The following is a 19,918-nucleotide window of genomic DNA, read 5'->3' as shown; positions in this document are numbered from 1 at the left end:
AGACCGAGGCAAAGGCCACTTTTCTACCAGATGATGTCCTGCCTTTCACCTCTGGGTGCGAGCCTGAGGGGAAGGGAAGTTGCCCTGGAGGGAGAGGAGAACAGCACTCCACAGGAGATTGCAAATATTACTGAACCAGGATTAGCCCAGGATGCATTTTTTTAACCAGCAGCAAAATGCTTTCTTATATTCAAACAGTTTACAAAAACAAACAAACAAACAAAATCATTTTTTTTTTATCTCGTGATAAACGCTTTTTTTTTTTTTTTTTTTTTTTTTTTTTTTTTTTTTTAAGGAAGGCGGTATAAAATCCAAATTTGCATTTGTCATGTTTTGAGATGCAATTGTCTGTCAGCTGCCTTTGGGAGCCAGGGATCAGTGTGAAGGTAAATCAAAAGTGAATAGCCATGCAAATCAAAAGCATAGCTATGTTCTGTTCTTATTTTTGTACACTACTAAACTGAGGGAGGTGTGAGTGTGGTACAGAATTTTAGTTGCTAAATGTAGCTGATGACTGCTTTTCTAGTGCACTCATTCTCCAAAATGAGAAATTAGCTATGTTGCATTATATAACTGCTGCTGCGAACCGCTCAGTTGCTTCTTTTGAGATTTCAGCAGTACAACACCCAGATTTTTTTATTCTAGTGCTGGGTGAAGAGTGGAGTGGCATTATAAAATATAGAATGGCATGTTGGTGATGGAACCAAGGGGCGAGATATAAGGATTTTCTATGGCTTGTTTCACTGGTAAAACAATGAAAATAACCAGACTCAGTAATGATGACATTCTTGTTTTCTGTCTAATTTTCCCCAGTTGATTACTCCCGATGTGCACAAACTTTTCTTTCTCCATGCAGTCTCTAAGTCACCCCTCAACACAGAGGTCCCAGCGTTCCTGTTTTCAAAGCCTTCTGAGCTTCACGGGAGTTTTCTGGACTTGCAGTCCCTGTTTCCTTTAGGCAAAGAGAGGCATTTGGGCAACTGCCTTATGCCGTGGGTTGGAGGGGGAATACCCACACTTTTGAGCCGTGCAGAGCTGGAAGCTGAGTCGCTCCCCGGAGCCATTTCATCTGCCCAGCCTTTCAGCACAGAGAAGGGCGTAGTGGTGACTTGGGCAGCTGATAATAACAGGGAGCTTCTGCCCAGATGATGATGCAATGAGACACGTTAACAGCAAGTCAGTAAATTTAACCGTCTGTCAGATGTTATTGAGGGAGCAAGTCTGGACCGTGCACAGTGTAAGGAAAACTGCTTTGGCAGCTGCAGATGTCCTGCAGTGTGGTCTGCTAGTGTGTCACTGAGCTTTTCCAGGTAGGCTCCTGACAGGTAGCCCGCGATTTGAGAACCACCACAGGAAATAAGTGCTTTCTCCATTATGATGTATGGCAGAAAGTCTGAGCAAAAAGACAGTGCTTTGGGGGATTTTCCTGAGTAGGATGGGGGAGAAGGGCAAAGAGGGTAGCAAAAATAATTTTGCTTGTCACAAGGAGTGATGCTAGCAATACCATAGCTAGGAGGAGAGGCTGCTGTTCCTCCAGGTAAGTAGGAGGAACTTGCTTTATAATTCCTTACTCTGTAGGAATTACAAACACAGAGGTTCTGTTAAAAATGTTTCCACTAAACATGGATATCTTTACTGTCACCTTAAAAAGTCTACCAGTGAGAAAATACAGCTAGAATTGCAAAAATTAGACATTTCAAAGACTTTGAATGAAACATTTATTACACAGCTTTACAGCTCTAACTTTCTTCTCTTTTATTTACAGATTTTAGAAATTATAACATTCTGCATTCTCCTCTATTTTTACAAAAGAAAGGCTGTGAAGCACATCATGATTTTGTTAATGATGGTAGCACTACTGGGTAAGAGCATATTATTCACTTTAATGTTCTTGTCTGTTACTTGATGATTCCTTGTCATTCAGTCCCCCCAGCTAGTTTAAATTAGGGCCACTTCAAAGTAGTGTGCTGAAGGAGAATCACTGAAACATTTCACATCATTTTGCTGTGGTCTTTTTGAAGAGAAAAGCCAATTATGGAATATAGTTTCTGTGCTTATTGCTGGGACTATTTCTTTTTACAGATTTCCTTATATGAATATGGTGTGTGCAAGGGTGCTCTGAACCTTTTTTTGCTAACTATTTGACTTTGGATCTTAGGGAAGCAGACTGCTTGAAACTTTGTTTCGTAGAACAGGCCTAGCTGTGAAAATCAATTCTGTAAACCAGGGCAGTTTAAGACCTTGTAAGCACACTGTAAGCGTATGCAGTGATACCCCATGTCTGTATGGGAACTTTTCTTTGAAGTATCTATGCCTGTTTGCATATGCAACATTTGTACTTTACCACCTTTCTGGAAGAATAACAAGAATTCAGTTTGCCCTCTGATTCATGGTGCCACCAGAAAACAATCAATACCCAGAGAAAAAAGGAAGGTCATTTTACCAGACAGTTTTCAATAAAGTCAAATTTGAACCGGTTTTGAAAAATGTCAGGAGGCTATCTCTGAAGTTCTGCTTGCAGGTGTATATTAAGAATTTGCTGAGCCCATATCTTCTCCCATCTTTGTCATGTAAACTTGTCTATGAAACCCTGATGGGACACCATATTTTTCTGGTTGAAGTGAAAGGTGTTTGAGCTGTGCCAATGAAGTCAATGGTTATCTTTTCACTGAGATCAGTGGGGCATGTATGAGCCTGCAAAGACCTACAGAGCATGTTTCTAGTGGAGGTCATCCAAATTGTTTTGATTAAACTAAATTTCAGTAAAGTTTACCAGTTACACTATTTAGATGTAACTGAATTTGAAAAACCCTTGCAGGTTTATCAGCCACCTTCCTCCAGATCCCTGCCTGGTTTCTTACCCAGATGAAAAGCTCAGACTTTCTTTCAGATCTACCTTTTTGGGACAGCCCACCCATTAAATTTCCCAGCACTGAGAACATTAAGGTCGGTAGCTCTGCAGGACCCATGAAGGATTTCCTTGCTCCCTGAATGAGGAAGAGACTGAAGAGCCCCCAAAAGTTGTCAGTCTGTTTAACTGCTCTAGGTTTAGAAGAGAGAGTGTGAGCCCAGCCAACCCTCAGCTCCTAGCATGGGGTCTGGCAGCTCTGGCAGAGCTTGCAGTGTTTTCAGCCCTGCCGTGATGCTGGGCGATGAGCCTGAAGATCTCAGGATGGATTTCCACACTCAACTGATGCAGTTTTGGGCAGACCCACCAGGAAGGCTGCTCTGGGCTAAGTCTGGGAGACCTGGTCCTTCAGGCTGTGAAGCCTTGTGTGCTTATTATGCTGTGGAGCCTTCCAGCCCTGATGCCACCAGTGCCAAAGGGACACGTGGGGCTGATGAACAGCAGCAGAGCTGCAAACCCATGCCCCAGCACGCACTGACTGCAGCTTGGTGGTCAGGCTGAAATCAAGCAAAAACAACAACTTCAGCTGGTGGCTGCTGAGGTTTTGGTGGGCATATGCAGCTTCAGGAAAAATGTGTCATTATTTCTGCTCTGTTAGAAAAGACACAAACAAACAAATCCGGGTTCATGGGAACTTTTGAAATCCTGACAATTCCCTTGAGCAGGAAATCCAGAATTGTGGCTGGCTCCAGCTCTTGCAGCTGTCTTGGTGCCTGGTAGTCCCTGCAAAGCCCCACTGCTTCGTATCTGACTTTGTGCTGGGCAAAGCCATGGGATGCTGATAGGGGGCTCCAAACCATCCAACATGTTCACTGCCCTTGGAGCGCCTGGCTGCAGGAGAGGCAGACAAGGGTGGGAGGCTCCATGCAGAATATTCTCAGGGGCAGCTTCTGGAAGGGGATTTCTTCCTTTTTTAATATCTGAATAGATACGTTCCCAGTGGAGGCTTCATACAGATTTAAATAAGATGTAGAAAGGTTTCTTTAAAGAGAAGGCAGCTTTTGTGTTTCATTGGATATTAAAGCTGCTTTCATTCTGAAGAAAGTACAGAGGTGATTGTAAAACCTGAAAGTATTTTGCTTACTGTAAGCCTGCAAGTTCATTTGGTGAGAATTATCTTACCTCATGTATATACTGGGAGTTATCATAAGTTTGGAGAGAAATATTTCAGATTAAAGTGGGATTTCTGAGTTTCCTGCTGTAACAGCTGGAAAGTGACATCATTTGTCATGCTAGCTTTGGGGGGATTGTTCTATCAGAGATAGAAAAACCATTTCCGAGCTTTTGAAACCTGTTCCAGTGCAACATTAACTAAAAGAGCATCCCAAATTTCAAACAAACCAAAACAAAAACAACAACAACAAACAACATAAACCAAAAAATCCTTATGCTTTTTTTTTTTCTGATTTTTATTTATTTATTTATTTTTAACTGTAAGGGTTAGAAACTGCCCCTTCATCAGGAAGAATTTTTCAGCAATCTTTACTCTTAGTTGGACAATTCAAACCACTGATTTTTACCTCTAAGTGTTCTTTTACAGTAAATAACTATCCCATGTTACAATGCAAATATCAGTTTTTGTGGAGGTGGGGCTTGGGTGTATTTTTTGGCTTTTTATCATATCATCAGCCCCAGTACAGGCTAGGATTTGAGCTACTCTGCTCACTTTTACTGCTGTGTTTGGTAAACCACACCACCTATTTCAATTACTGCGCAGGAGGTGAAGCACTAGGTGCAAAGGTTGTCATCAAAGCATTGAGTTTCATGATGGGGAGCAGGATCATCACCAGCTATATGCAACTCTTAAACTCCTCCTGAACTTTCGGACTTGCTGTAAGAAAAAGGCTTGAAATCAAAACCCCAGACCTGAATCCATTCCTCTTCCCCCACCTTTTCTCCCAGCCCCTGGCCTGAACTCTTTGCACAGTGCAGCTCTCCTTGCCAATCTGAATTTCTGCAGCGAAAGGAGGATGAATCAGACACCGAAATCCAACACCCCCCAGCTCTGGAAGAGGGTGGAACTGGATCCCAGCTGGGGGACGGTGCTCCTGACTATGAATTACCTCTCTTCGAAGGTCATCTCTGCACCCTGACTCTTCTTACCATTTTTAGTTTGTTTTGAATTTGTTACGTTTTCCTTGCAGTAACCACAGCCTACTTGGTTTTGCTTCAACAAACCAAGAGCGCTCTCCAAAAGGAAATCTAAAGTAACTCTGAGCTCAGCTGTCAGCCCCTTTTCCAAAAGATGTGCATTGCAAAACTTCTCTGCCCTGGTGACATACATATCAAAAGCATTGTCTGCTTTCTTTTACAGGGGACTTTTTTGTGGTGATGCACTGACAGTGACTAAATAGATTGAAAACACACTATTTTGGGGGCTAGATTCAGAGAAGGTCTTAAGAGCCTGGCCCCTGAAATGCAGTGCAGACCCCTGTGTTTGCTACCTGGAATCTGCACGTAACCTGTGGGGAGAGTTAGGTCCTTGGTGACGTGATCCCAAAAATCAGCTCTGACCTGCTTTGACCATCTCCTGTCTCAGCAGAGAACTCCTGAGCGTGAGCAGCTATTTTTGGCTGCTGGTGTCACAGGCAGGGTGCAATTAGGTGTCCCAGCTGCTCAGCATGGATAACGAGACCTCTCAGCCCCTCTGCTGAATAATGCAATAAGGGCTCCAAATTAGCAGCTGGGGCTAAATAAAGTGTGTCTGGGAGATGTGGAGGCTGTTGTAGAACCTCTGCCTGGTAGCCCAGCATTTAGGGCATGTGCCCAGCAGTGGGAAATGGACGCAGTTCTTTCCTCGACCGCAGCTCAGCCTCTCTCTCTCACACGTATACACAGTACCACCTTGCAAGGTTTTATCAGGCTCTAACCTCAGTCACTCTGGGGAAACTTGGGACAGATGCAGGGTGGCAGACTCCAGTGCTAAAAGAACTGCAAAGCACAACACACGTGGAGTTAAGATCACTCGGAGTTTAGGCAGTAATTTAGCGAGTGTAGATAACATCACACACTTGTTTTTAGGTGCCCAGACTCTACCTCAGTGTCTCTTAAGCTATCAAGCCTGTGGCACCTGATGCTCTGAGGTCACTGCTGCAAATCCTGCCCTGCTAATTTTTCCCTTTCCCTTTCAGCATCGCTGACAGTCATCGCTGTAAAGGCTGTGGCCAGCATGGTAACACTCTCTGTGAAGGGGAAAATGCAGCTCACTTATCCCGTTTTTTATATCATGCTCATTTTAATGGCAACTTCTTGTGTTTTCCAAGTCAAGTAAGTGAGTTTCTACTTATGTCCTAACCTTTGTACCCATTTATATGTCAGTGCTGTTCAGTACTGATACTGACTCCAGATACAAGTTGCACTTAAAGGTAACAAATTCCTGACAGAGCCTTGACAGATGCATGAATTGCCTGCAGCTGATTATAGTGTTTATTTAGGCTTTATTTCTCAGTTTATAATTGATTAATTACACAGATGCTACCTCCTCTCATTATCACCTCATACGAGGTTTTCCCAAGCGTAGTTCTTGTTTTGGCACAGGTACTGGACTCGTTAAATGAAATTTATGTTCCTGATACTTTTTTTTGGTTACTTTCAGAAATCTTCATTGTTGAATACTCAAATGGCCCCATTTACCCTCATTATGCACCTCTTTTCCTTAGCTTATGTTACTGATTGGACTGGAAGAGAGTTTACCCTCACTATCTCCTTGCTTCTGTTAAAACTGCATGTTGCTCTTTGCTATCCTGTATGTCTGTAGTTTTTTTTAGGAAATAGTTAGCTTTCGGTGAGCGGGGGACATCAGAGTTTTCCCTACTGGCCTCTGGCCTGTTAAGTGATTGTTTTATGCTGCCTTTGCAGATTGCTGGGGGTGGCAGCTTGGTAAAATATGACTTGCAGCTGAACAGAGGGTCCATTCCCTTCATGCTGGTCCCTGCGCTTCAGGTGCTGATAGCATCATTCAGTAATCTCATCTAGACTGCTCCAGTGTTTACTTGCACGATTATTTTCCAGTAGAAGAGCCAACCCAGCTTTCCCGTGGCAGAACACACCATTCCCATGTGGAATCAGAAAGCCCGTGAGTTATTGTGCAGTGACTCTCCATGGCTGAGTCAGGAACTCCGCTGTAACAGATAATGGAGTGATTTACATCCAGCTTGTCTTTGCGCTGGGAGAATGGCTCAGGGCATTTAAAATAGGACATGAAAGTTTGGTAAATAGGAAGCTGCTGAATTAACCTCTCCTTCTTGCCAATTCTTTCTTTCTTTTGCTGGGTCAAAATTAAAATGTGCCCATTTCATTCCCTGAAGTCAATGTCTCTTCCACTCTCCTCTGTTGGACACGTTTTCTAATGGAGGCAGTGCTGTCAGTCTAATTTTTTCATTTTATTTGTTTCCTCTCTTATTTTATTTGACTGTCAGGTTAGCTTACAGCAGCCTAGGCTGCTACATCCTCCTGGATTCAGTGCTGGGCCTTGGTATCACTATTTTAGTCCTTGTGACCGAGTTTGTTGCAAATGGGAGAAAATAATGAGGTGTTTTCAATGACTTCAAAATCCTGACTATCCTGTGGATATGTAGGATTTCTTTATTTTTAAAGCACCATGGAGACTGTTCAACAGTTGCTAAAATAACCGTGCAATTACTTTAATGGCTAAAACAGATCCAAGCTTGGATTTTTACTGTTCACATATATTGTACCAGTGAAACATTTAAGTGTGGTTCTTTTTATAGATTTTGAATACACTCTGCAGTCCCCTGATTTTTCTCTTTCGGTTTGAAATTCCCTGTTCATATAACGGAGTATCTGTTGGTGCATCCGAGAGTTCGCACTCATGATTCATCACCTCGTGGGTATATGTTGATAGCTCTGGTCTCCTTACAAGTGGGTTAATGCTTTGGCTTTTTGGTCCACTGACACAGACTGTGTGGGCTGCTCCATGCCCAGTGTTATGGTCCTGCAGGTTTCTCTGCAGTTTAGGTTCATGTGGTCCTGCACGCTCTTGCCTCACCCTTCTGGTGAGGGTTTGTGTCACCTTTCTGAGGAGGAAGGCAGAGTTTCCAACCAAGGCTAGCAGCCACCTCTCTGGACTTTCCCGGCAGGACAGAGTGTGTCTAGGGTGTGATTGCATGGATAAACATACAAATACGTGTTTTAGCCAAGTTGGATGGAGCAGCAACAGCAATGTGGGTTTCAGCTAAGTGAAACAGTTCCTATGAGGACTTGTACACATGTCCATGCTGGAAATATACCCTTACACAACCTGTTTAATTTAGAGTGACTTGTCCCTGGCTGCTTGCAGGCAGCACTGCTTCCAAGAGCTGAGGCACACCATCGGCAGCAATACCCGAGCATTCCTTCCTTATCTGTGGTGGACAGTTTTTCCAGCAGTGCTTCAAAGGTCTCTCCAATGGCAGTCTATGGCCAGAATAATCCACTCCAACCTTCTTGCTTTGCCTTATTTGTTTGTACTCTGCAGCAGAGTCAAAACCAGAAAGTAAATTCAATACACATACCCATCTGTCAAGGGCTATTTGCTGTCGTGATAAGAAATGGTCACACTTATTGAACTGACAGAAACTGGCTAACTTTACTTAAAGTGCAATGAACATCCTGCAGCCATGATGTGCAATAACGCTTGTTTTCCAGGTTCTTGAATCAAGCGATGCATCTGTACGAAGCAACAGCAGTTGTGCCCATTAATTTCGTGTTCTTCACCACGAGCGCCATCGTTTCAGGTTGGTTCACGGCCTTCTGTCTCTACAAAATGATTTTCTACACACCAAGTTTTCAAGAATCACTGTCTCTGAACAGGACCACAAACCACTTATGTTTGTCTTCACCAAAAGTTTTTCCTAAATGACAGGTGTTTATGTCCTGAAAAATGAGTGAGTTCACAACTTTCAAAGCAAAATAAAAATCATCGAATTCTAGCATTTCCAGAATTGATATGTACAGCTTGTTGTGCCTTGCTGGCTTACTAGAATTACCTGCATTTATCTTAGCCTTGTCTTGACATCCAGCAAATGCATTTACCATGTGCACGCCAGCCTCCCTGTATCCAAACTGGTAGAGTAATTTTAACAGCCTGGCAAACTACTCAAATGACAACCAGCTGTGTTTCATAGTAGTTAGTGTATATTCAGTTTCAGAAGGTGGAATTCTAGGTTAAGTGAAGGAAATAAAATGACTCCAAAGGCCTTTTAAGCATTTAACATTTTATTCTGGGTGAGAACTCCGAACTCGGTGCTGTTAAAGAGGGACTGCAAATCTTGGAAATGGTGCGGAGTGTAAGAACACGAGCAGGGAGGACGACTAAGATGCTGTATCAGCAATGAGCCAAAATGTTCGTGTTGTTATAACATTTATGACTCATTTTAACACACACTGGGGGCTTTCCTGTCATTGCTGTGCAGGAGTTTCTCATGCAGAGCTGCCATTAATGAGAAGGGGAGTTAGCTTCGCGCACAGATTGCCTCGGCACCTGTGTTAGAGGAGACCTACACTTTGTGACTGAGAAGAGACTTTCGCCAAAAGGGGGTTGCATTCTTGCAGCCATATGGGGAATTTGGCCTTGTGCCTCCTTAAGAGATCAAGTACCTATTCAGGAATGGCTTAATAGCTTTGAGACTGGATACATATGCATTTGCACCAGGTTTGTTAAACCAGTGTGGGGCTTAGAAGAACAAGCTCTGCTGAATCTTGGTGGGGTGTTTGTGGAAGATACCTCCTCTCGTGATTCCCCCATCCCGATCTGCAGCCTTTGAAGATACAGTCATGCTTCAGTGGCTCTGGTTCACACTCTGGTGTTTCTAAGCAAAACTATGCTCATCAGTGGTTTAAAGCTAATATACTTGGCTGTGAACTGGGGCAGCTGAGATCCAGATACACATCTGGTTCTGTCACCTCCACTGCAGAGGTGCTAATTCCTGTTAGAGGGGTGACCAGAAGAGTTAGTGATCCCTTCAGCCGGAGAGATTTGGCAAACTTGGCTGCTGGAGCCTTTAACTCGGTGTAAACATCAGGGACACAGCTAGTTATCGAAAACCTGTTCCCAATTGTAGCTAAGATGTCCACATGGTCTCTTGGAGTGGCTTAACTAAATCCACGAAGAACCTGTTAGCTGTACTGGTACGACTCTGCTTGCGAATAAGACCTTGAGTTTGACCTGCATAAAAACTGTTGCTGACAATGCAAAAAAATACCTGCATCTGTGCAGTTACTAACACTGCACATGCTCCAACCTGATAGACTAAATCTTCTCCAGTCCCTTTCAGTATCTCGAGAAAGCCTAGATAATGGAATATGGGCACATAATGTGAACCCACAGCTACGTGTATTAATACCATATTTGGGATTTTTTTTCTCCACTTGAGCATGACACTGCTCGTGACCCTCCCAGCTGTAATTCATATCACTTGGAATCCAGTCAAGATCTGCAATTCTTGTTTCTGTCACATTCCAGGGGTCATATTTTATCAGGAATTCCAAAGTGCAGCTTTGCTGAGCGTGTTCATGTTTCTGTTCGGGTAAGTGTGTCGGCCTAAAATCTGCACTAACGCTTCTACTGCAACAGCACTGCCTCGCAGAACCCCTTCTTTTCTCAGTAAGAAGAAACCTGTCTTGTTATTAAAATATTATGGAATAGCCATTATAGTAGGATAAAAAAACATTAAAGGAAAGATTAATATCTGTGCTTCGGGGGTTTGGAGGCCTGGTTTTGAATCCAAATATGTAAAAATGTGAGACACTTATGAACTACTAATCCCATGATGGAATGAAAAAACAGCAGCATGTGTTCCTCCTGCAGGAAGGAGAAATCACTGCTCTCTACCAAAGATCATGTTTTAGGGGGTGCTGATACAACTGCAAGGAATTTCCTTCCCTGTTACCTTCCACGTACGTGTCCGGCTGCCCTTTGCTGCCATTAGGTGTGGGCAGTTCTAGGAGCTGCTTGCTTACAAGGGCCTTCCTGTGCCAAGGAAGGCACAGCATGTCTGGTGAAAGGTTCAGAGCACGCTAAGAAGCTGCTGACAATGCTTGAAGAAGGCCCCAGGTGTTGTGAGAGCAGAGATCTGCTGGCTACCAGCACAGTAACAACTCAGAGGACAGGTGAACATTACTCGAGGGTGGGTGTAAGACGGTTAAAAGCACCTCCCAGAACTGCTGGACCTGTCTTGCCACCAAGCTGTCAAACAGCTCGGGCTGACAGCTGCAGACATCTCCATCCTCTGCAGTCAGGCTGGGGTAGGTGCACAGACCTGCGATGCTGTTTGACTGCAGGAAAAGCGACAGAAAATGGAGATGAGCAAATTCAACCCAGGTATTTGGCAGGCAGGAAGTAGCGATCGTGTGTCCAGCACAGAGCGGATAGAAGATTTATCTGAGCGTAGCAGTTTCTCATTGCTCCTGGCTTACAGCTTGCCCCTGAGACATGCAGTCGAACGAGAAAAACAACAGAGATGTTGATTGTCTGCAACAAGCCTGAGTTGTTGATGAAATTGCAAATGCTAGTGCTAGTTTAGATGTTCTGAGAAGATTTGCTCAGGGATTCAAAGGCTGCGGTCTCACACTCGCAGGCATTTGATTAGGTATACGTTACTGAAAGTGTAATTTTGTCTGCGGAGCCTTTGGAACCGATTGTAAAGCTTCAGGAGGCAAAAACTAGTCTGACAGGGAGCCCAAGATGAATTTATACAGCTGCCAGGAAGGAAAGTTTCTTTAAAAACTGAGCAGCTCGGGTTTGGAAGTCCTTGAAAAAGAAACATGGGGAAAGATTCTCATCTTAGATGCAGTGAGCTGTTTCTAATAATACAATGCCACTGTTATTTTGCAGTTGTCTCCTATCTTTCCTTGGTGTATTTGTAATTGCAAGAAATAAAAAAGAGGAGCATTTACAAGTTCCTTATATTGACTGTGGACATATTCCTGGTAAGTAGGGCTTTTTTTTCTGTCTCTCTGTTTAAAAATGAGATATCAGATAATGGAATGACCTGGGAGAGTTGAGTCAGAAATGTGCTCTAGTTGCATTTAAAAAATATACTGTTCCCTTAATTTCTATTCCTGTTCCCAACAGATTTTTCAAAGAATTTTTCAGAGTTTTTCCAAGCTATTGTTACAACCAGTCAAATGAAAACAATGATTACTGGAGCAAGGAATGTTTAAATGATGGATTGGTGGGGGATTTGTTTTATTAAAATTCTTCACAGAGTTGTTGTTTTTCCCTTCTCTCACCCCATTTCCTTAGGACAAAAATTGACAGGCAAAATACAACCAGATTCTTATAGTTCATGCTATGGCACTTTGAATAATGAAGATGACTCGGTGAAAACTCAGAGCTGAAAGAAGAAAGCACCTTACCTTCCATTTAATGAGAGGAACAGCACTGGAACAAGAATTAGCAACACCTTTTCATTGGACATATTTGAGTCGACGTTGAATTCAATTCCTGCATGTTGATGAGTCATAGCATTATTTAATCCTACTTAATCTATCCTCTGGCTGTCCCAAATGTGTTTTGAAGATAAAGCAAGCCTTAAGAAAAACTAAATATCCATTAATGAATCTGAACATTCTCATAGTATAAATGCCTCTTAGTGATGACTGGGGATATTTTTAGAGTTTTAATTGCCTAGAAATGCAAACAGGTGCATAAAAGGATTTTAAAATTTGCTTTTGAAAACCCCCAGATGTGCACAGATGCTTAAAGACAAAGATGGGAAATGAGGAGGATTTTCATAAGAGACTTCAAAGTATTCGGCTGTATGTCTACTACCTTTAAAAATCTGATCCTTCCTGTCCATGAGTCAAAAATGTAGGCATATATGCAGTATGCATAAACACGTATATACATTTTTATTATGTGCAGAGGGAAAATCATGATTATCTTCTGCCATCAGACATTCTCTTACCTTCAAAGGCAATAAACACTTGTGTGAGAAGAGGGAAGGACAAGAACATTTGTCACAAACATGGGCACAGGCACACATGCACGTATTTGTGAGGCGCCCAGCCAAGGCAGAGCTGGGGAACCTCGTGTGACATTTTACATCCCCCCCATGTTTTGTGCTCTGGGCTGTTAGTATAGCCTAGTCCGAGGTTTAGCCACTGTTTTCAGGCAAATGGGATTTTAATGATGGAAGTGCAAATTTCTGTAGAGGAAATGGGGGACCCAGGCTCCCTCTCTTGATGCATCTTGAAAAATATTCTTAAAATAGCAAAGTAGGGCAAATCCCACCTCCTTGCTAAATCAATGGTTATCCTGCATGAGGAAAGGCTGTAAAAAACAGGGTCACAAGAGTCACTGCACATTTTTTCCTTCATTAAATGGTAATTTCTCTCTACACTCATTTGAAGAGCTGGCAGAGATGGGGACCATAGCAGAAGTGTTTGAGTCTGGGAGGTCACAGCATCCCTCAGTCCCAGCCTTCTGGAAAGAAAGCTGCTTCTGGGCATTAGTTGTGGGTCCATTCACCCCTGCCTGGTAACACTGATGTACCTCAACCGGCATGGCAACACTCAGACACCTCCTCTGCAGAAACAGAGTGCTCTTGATAAGCGTTCGGTACTAACCTTCAAGTCTTGGACAAGATAATTTTTTTGGGTCTGGATTAATCTGCCATAATGGATATGGGCCATAGGCTGTGTGTATTTTGTTTCGGTGGGATATGATGAAACGAGCTCTCTCTCAATCTCTCTTTTTTTTCTTTTGTTTTGTTTTGTTTTATTTTTTAATGTATTTCATTTTAAAACAGGTACAGTCTAGGAACAATAGGACAGTTCAACTTCAAACAAAGTGCACACGGATCTGTAGTTTTTCCTACGCAGCAATGTCCTGGCAGCCAGGGGTTGGGGGATTTGTGAAGTGGTTTTTCAGCATGGATCTTTTCCAGCTGGCACAGGACAAGACTCAGGGTCTGCACCTTGCTTGTACCAGCTGCCTGCCCGTGGCCTTCCTTTACCCTCTTACAGTTTGAGTTCAAGTTTCTAAAGCTTAAAATGCAAAACACACCTGATTATGTATGCTTTCTCTGGGGAATAAGGGCATGCCTATATGCCCTCTATGCCACTTGCCTCTTGCAAGTCAAATTTAAGCCACTTTCTAATTCTCAAGTTAGACCATGTGCTAAAGATGGAAATAGGATGCCTGTAGTTTTTCATTTGATGACCTGGGAAATAAAAGTGGGGTGGTGGGAGAAAGGATTTGGTTTTGATTCTTTTTTAAATTGCTGGCCTTGGGCTTCTTTCTGAAATCTGTCTCCATGATTTAGGAGGGCTGAAGGAAATTATAAGGTCTATCAGGCATAGGAATTTCTCTTCAAAGCAGGAAATAATGTAAAAATCTCTGACAAAAGTTATTATTTATTTCGAGCTACCCTATTTCTTCTCAAACAACACTTCCTTTCTTCCTATAGGTTTATACAAAAATTAAAGGGTTAAAATGTTTTCTGTAAACTTGAATGTAATTAAAAATAATTATAGAGCAAAACACTGACAGGAAATATGTGCAATTAAAACTTGTGATTTGACAGAATTTTTGAGATGTGAGCATGTTCCAACAAATTAACATATCACAGGGTCAGAGAAACCCAGTGATGAGAATTTATTACTGCTCTCCAAAGAAAGGGACATGATTTGTTTCAAGAATCAGTTTCTAATCAACGCCATTTTCAGATTTTACTTGTGACACTTAGGTGACAAGCAGCACAGACAAATGCTTACTAAAAAAAAAAAAATGTTTCCCTGGAACAGAGAAAAGTCCTTGGAAGCCTTCTCTTTACCAGTGAGCTATTTTCTTGCAGTGTTTTTCCTGACATCATATACATGGGCCAGATACAAACTGTGAAACTTGCACCTGCAGACTGAGCTTTCTTGAGTTCCATGGGATCTGAGGAAAAAATACTGAAAGAAGAAGGCATGGAGGACAGTCAGCATCTCACGTGGTCCCAGCTGGCTCCAGCCTGGGATTTCTGACAGACCAGAACCAGCAGGACTCACTTAGTGCTTGTTCCACTGTTGGTCAGGCTGCCGTAAAAGATGAAGTATTAGCTGGCCATAGGCCTGGAAATGGGAACTCTGGAGTACAGCTAGGCAGTTATTTTTTGCGATAAAATATCAGGATGCATTTACCAAGTGTTTTCAGCTAGCAAAAAAAATAATTTAATCTTGGACTGGATTCATACATCTGCCAATGGTAGGAGTCTGGCATTCAGCTGGCAGGCTTAGGGTCTGCTCCTCACTACTGCCCAGCTTCTGATGGCCTCAGGTTTTGCACTGGTCACCCAAAACCAAGGAAGGGAGGTCAGCCTTCCTAGAGGCTTGAGTTTCTGTGCTTTGAAGGTGTGGTTTTAGGTACCTGATGAGCTGCTTGAATGGTCCAATGTTGCTAAAACCTCACCCCCTGGCTGTGAGGTCCTGCTCAGCCGATGGCTTGCTGTGCACCAACCACTTCATCTCACTCACCCCAGAGAAACCATCTCATTTGTTTTTCCTGCTGTGTTGGCTCTCTGAGAGTTAATGAACTGGGCTGGCCCTCAGTGGAGGCTGACTTGGACATTTGGTGACGATGCAGAGCCCTGGGCCAGACTCACAGGGCTGTGGGTGGTGAGCACTGAGCGGCTCCACGTGGGGCTGAGATGGGCAGCCTGTGGTGCGAGAAGGGGCCTAAGGACAATGAGGAGCACGGACACACATCTCACTACACAACTTGTTATAAGGACTGATTTTTTTCTCTCCAGTTTGCATATAAACCATGCCGAAAGGACGGACTGGGACCAAATGTCCTCACTTCTGACCTCAAAATGGTCTCCCCTTGCACTTTTCCCTCCCAATCCACTTCTTGAAAGGTTGCTTGCAGAGAAACCTCTGATAACACTGGGGTGCAAATGATTAGACAGAGCTGTCTTTCAGCTTGCCCTTTTGCGCTTGTCCTCTGAGGCTTGGCCTTTTTCTTGTTTAAATTTTTTGTTTGTTTATCCCTTTTGGAGAAATCAGCTGGTCTGTGTTAGGAACTGGCCCAAAGGAGATAGAGGCTAATTACCATAATTATTATTGGAGGGCCAAGCTGGACTTTGTACAACCTGAGGTTGTTTGAGGAGAAAAAGGTAGAGAAAAGCTTAGCTCTGGATTCTCAGGAGCTTGAGAAATCCTGTGTTTGCAATGTTTGTGGGTTCTGGGGCAGAATTAGGGACATCAGTGAATAAACAGTGATTCCATATATTTTTTGTGTTTTTAATTTTTTTAACCTTTTTTTTTTTTTTTTTTTTTTTAAATTTGGAAGTGAAGGATGGCCATTCTCTGCCTAGAGAAGCAAAGAGAAAATAAGCCACTCCCTTGGCAGATGGGAGATGTTTCAACTTTTTGGAGCTGGAAGAAGCACGGAGGCACCTTCCAAGCTCCCTGGCTGGAATAACCATTCAGTTGTAACGTACTGAGGGGCAGCGCTGGCAAATAACACCACTACATAGTAAGCAGTCATGACTGTTTTGAAAGGATCTTTGTCCTTTTGTCATGTGTTAAACCTGTTCAGAGGACACGTAGCTGATCTGGCTTCTTCGGCTGCACATAAACATATTTTTGAAACATGCTGAGCTAGTCTACAGGGTCTGGGCCCTTTGAGCATCCTATTGATGCCTCTTTGGCAGGCCCTGTCTCCCATGCAGAGCTCTTGCCAGGTCCTCTCTGTGTGGAAATCAGACTGTGTGGTGGACACATACCACAGGCTTACTCTGTAAGAAGATAGAGTCTTGACAGGACGTTTCCCTTGACGTAAGAAGTGTTTATACCTACAAGGATGTTGTGCAAACCTACAGACTTGGATTACATTCCCTTTACTTCATGATTCCCACCAAAATAAGCAAGGTCAGTTCTGGGTATCTGCAGGAGCAGAATTATCACCTCAGGAACTTCCAGGCTCAACAGACAAGACCCTATATAAAGACTTACATGGCTGCTCAGTAGGTTTCTTTTTTGATCTACATCCTAGTTTTGCAGTTAGGACCCTAAAGTCAGTCCAAGCCTTTGAGGGAGAAAGTGCACTTAATAATAAAGATCTGCAGTAGCATTTTGATTGCTGATGGACTTGGCCGTTGGTGCCAGGGGAATTTGTGTCATTTCACAAGGTAACGATGAGGGGAGACAGTGTTCCGCAGCAGAATTGGAAACGTATTGTGGTGGCAGGAGAGTTTTGCATGGACACAGAGGAACGAGATCAGGAGACTGGCAAGCTACTGTGGCCTCCTGGGCTCCTTGTTGACAGTGTCAACAAGGCGATTGTTGACAGTTTTCAGAGTAGAGCTACTGTAAAAGAATGACCAGGCAGGTGGCTTAAACACGGACTGTTTAATGTGAAGTTAATGTATCACTGCAGCCCACAGCACTAATACCTTAAACATGAAAAGTGGCCTGTGGCCATTGATGAAGGAGCCAATTTCTGTATTTTGCTAGGTCACATTGGGGAAAATGGAAATGATTGATTTAAGCCTCCAGCACAAACATGGACTTGCCAGATCTCCAGTTGGAGATTTCCACTCTTGGAATAGGCCTTGCCTTGACTAGATGAAATCTTTGGAGTCTGCTGCCAGGTCTTTTGCCAGAATAATTAAATGGGTTGAAAGAACAGCACTGTCATTTGTCTTCTGTTTGATAGCTAGTGGGCATATATCCAGAACAGCACTAACACAAGATCAGGACTTTTCTCTCCATTTGAAAAAAAAAAAAAAAAAAAAAAAAATGGAATGTTTTTCTTGGGCTTCAATAGCATGTGCACCAGGCCCAGAGCTTTATGCTGTTGAACACTCTGGTGCACATGCTTTATGCTCTGGTACACTCAGTCCAGAACTAGAGAGAAAGCTTGCATGGCCCAGAGGCTGTTCGTTAGGCGGTTCTTACCTGTCACTGAAGGTTACTGCTGGTAATGCATCATATAGCAATAGAGTACAACAACAAAGTATTGGAGCTTCTACTTTGTTTTCCAAGAACAGCTGCTCTGTGTTTTACGAGGGAAAGGAGATGAGGAATATGATTTAATATTACTAAGCATCACAGTTACCCATGTGTTTATTTTTTCCAGACAATATTTAACAGTTAACTAACAGCCATGTCCTGAAAACACTGGCTGGGTCCTGGGAGCATGGATGTATGGCAGGATTCAATGCCATGTGAATAAGGGCAGACTGCTGATACAAGAAGGCAGGTTGGTGTCATCTCTCCTGCACTCCCGCACAGCTCCGGCCAGGCAGCCTCCTCCAAGCACTTCTGTGTAAGCCCCTTGGCCCACCTACAGAAGAAGGCACACTGACCTCTCCTGCGAGTCAAAGGAGAGGATCCACCAATGCCATTAGCAATGTGTACTAGCAATGAGTCACTGTTTGCTTTTGAACTGTGCCTTATGTCTATTTTAAAGTGTCTGGATCTCACTTCCAGCTATTTGTCTTTCACCAGTCATTTAAAGCACTCGGTAAGTCCCTCTAGTAAAATACAGTAAGATGACTTGGGCTTTTTGCTGAGCCAAACAGACAGACCTTTTAAGTCTCTCACCATCAGACATTTTGGTCAGCCCTCAAGCTGCTTTCTGTGGTTGTTTTCTGCTCTATCTCCATTTTTCCAGTGTCTAAAATTGGCTTTATGACTGCCAAATACAGAGTAAAAATCTGATCTTAACACCGCTGAGGAAGTAGCACAGAGCTGGGCCAGAGCCAAAATGCAGTGGTCAGGGTGCCTGGCTTCCCCTCTTCCCAAAGCTGAGCCCAGCCCAGCTGCCACCTCTCCTGGGAGGTGCCTGAACATTTTAGTTTTTCACTGTGATTTAACGGTGGCTGTTTTGCATGTCCAGAGATACAGCAGCCTAGATAGTTTTCAGCGATTTGACTTCTGACTCATTCCTGAGATCAGTGATGGTCCATAGAGGTCCCCGGGAGGCTCAGCACAGCTGGAAACCCTGAAACCAAGTGGCCCAATGATGGACACAGCTGTGGTGGCATGGGGAAGTAGAAAAATGAAATGGTTTGGGTTGGAAGGGACCCTTGAATATCAGCTCATCCAACCCCTGCCATGGGGTTGGGGTGCAGTAAGTAAATAGGCTCTGGATGTGGGGACACCCTGCCCAGATAAATTGCTCTTGCCTCAAGGATGGTGACAGCTCACCAGAGAGAGTGTTTATATTTGTGGTGTATGACAGAAGGGTTGCTGCCCCCTCTGCCCCTTGCTGCTCACAGCCTTGCAGCAAGGTTGCATTTTGAAAGGATCAGCTCAGGCATCTCCTCTCTGAGAGGATGCAAGCACCTGATAACCCCAAATGGGGCATCCAAACCCCAAAGGGCAGCAGCAGGCGGGTGCCAGCCCTGGCTTCTTTGGCTGATTTGGGGGACCAGCAATCACTCAGGCTGCGGTTGTCCCCACTCTGAATGCCTCCTGCTTCTGGATGCCAGCACAGGGAAGGGAACCCCTCCAGCCCTTTTGGGGATCCAGGTTTTGGTATGGAGAAGAAATGCATTCATGTTGGAGAGAATTTTGGGATGCATATATCACCCTTAGTCCCGTGTTACACTGCAGAGCAGGCACAGCTATTTTGCTGATACCCTTGCACTGTGAATGGTTTGAGTTCAGTGCTTTGAGGTATTTGATTTTTGGTTGTCTTTTGTTTATTTGTTTGTTTGCTTGGGTTTTTTAGTAATTTTAAAGGAACAAATCAGCAAAGTCACCTCAATTAACCCAACGTAATCTGTGGTGGAATTCTTCATTTAAAAAAAAAAATGGAAAAAAAAAAAGCTGATTTTATAGTGAAGTCTTTGCAAATAAAAGGCCATGCTGGAGCACTTTTAATGTGATTATAGTGACTCACATTTTTAATGGCTTTTTTTATCTTCAAAATGGCTTTTTTCCAAACAAAGTCCTACAAGGCCTCATATAACAAACAAGGGTTACTGCTCTTTTCCACACATAACATGAAAAATATCCTTCAGCAGAGCAGAGCGAGCTGCAGCCCATCTGCTGTAGCTTGGCGCGGCGCGGCGC

At 43.4% G+C, this 19,918-nt stretch overlaps 1 protein-coding gene across 2 annotated transcripts in view; it reads left to right on the top strand.

The window, feature by feature from the left end:
- NIPAL2 (NIPA like domain containing 2) overlaps positions 1 to 19,411 on the top strand; it is a 54,224-nt gene extending 34,813 nt beyond the window's left edge. The window contains exons 6-11 of one of the 2 annotated variants that reach the window (XM_040546624.1): positions 1,766 to 1,862; positions 6,040 to 6,175; positions 8,555 to 8,643; positions 10,371 to 10,434; positions 11,742 to 11,836; positions 17,976 to 19,411. In XM_040546624.1, the coding sequence (XP_040402558.1) occupies positions 1,766 to 1,862; positions 6,040 to 6,175; positions 8,555 to 8,643; positions 10,371 to 10,434; positions 11,742 to 11,836; positions 17,976 to 17,986 (492 nt within the window). In that variant the 3' untranslated portion in view covers positions 17,987 to 19,411. Of the gene's footprint in view, positions 1 to 1,765; positions 1,863 to 6,039; positions 6,176 to 8,554; positions 8,644 to 10,370; positions 10,435 to 11,741; positions 11,837 to 12,152; positions 12,470 to 17,975 lie in introns of those variants that run through there. The other variant, XM_040546623.1, reaches the window with a different exon arrangement.
- Positions 19,412 to 19,918: the final 507 nt, after the last annotated feature.

Source organism: Cygnus olor, chromosome 2, assembly GCF_009769625.2.
Source record: "Cygnus olor isolate bCygOlo1 chromosome 2, bCygOlo1.pri.v2, whole genome shotgun sequence".
NCBI lineage: Eukaryota > Metazoa > Chordata > Aves > Anseriformes > Anatidae > Cygnus > Cygnus olor.
This window is presented reverse-complemented; position numbering and strand designations above follow the sequence as displayed.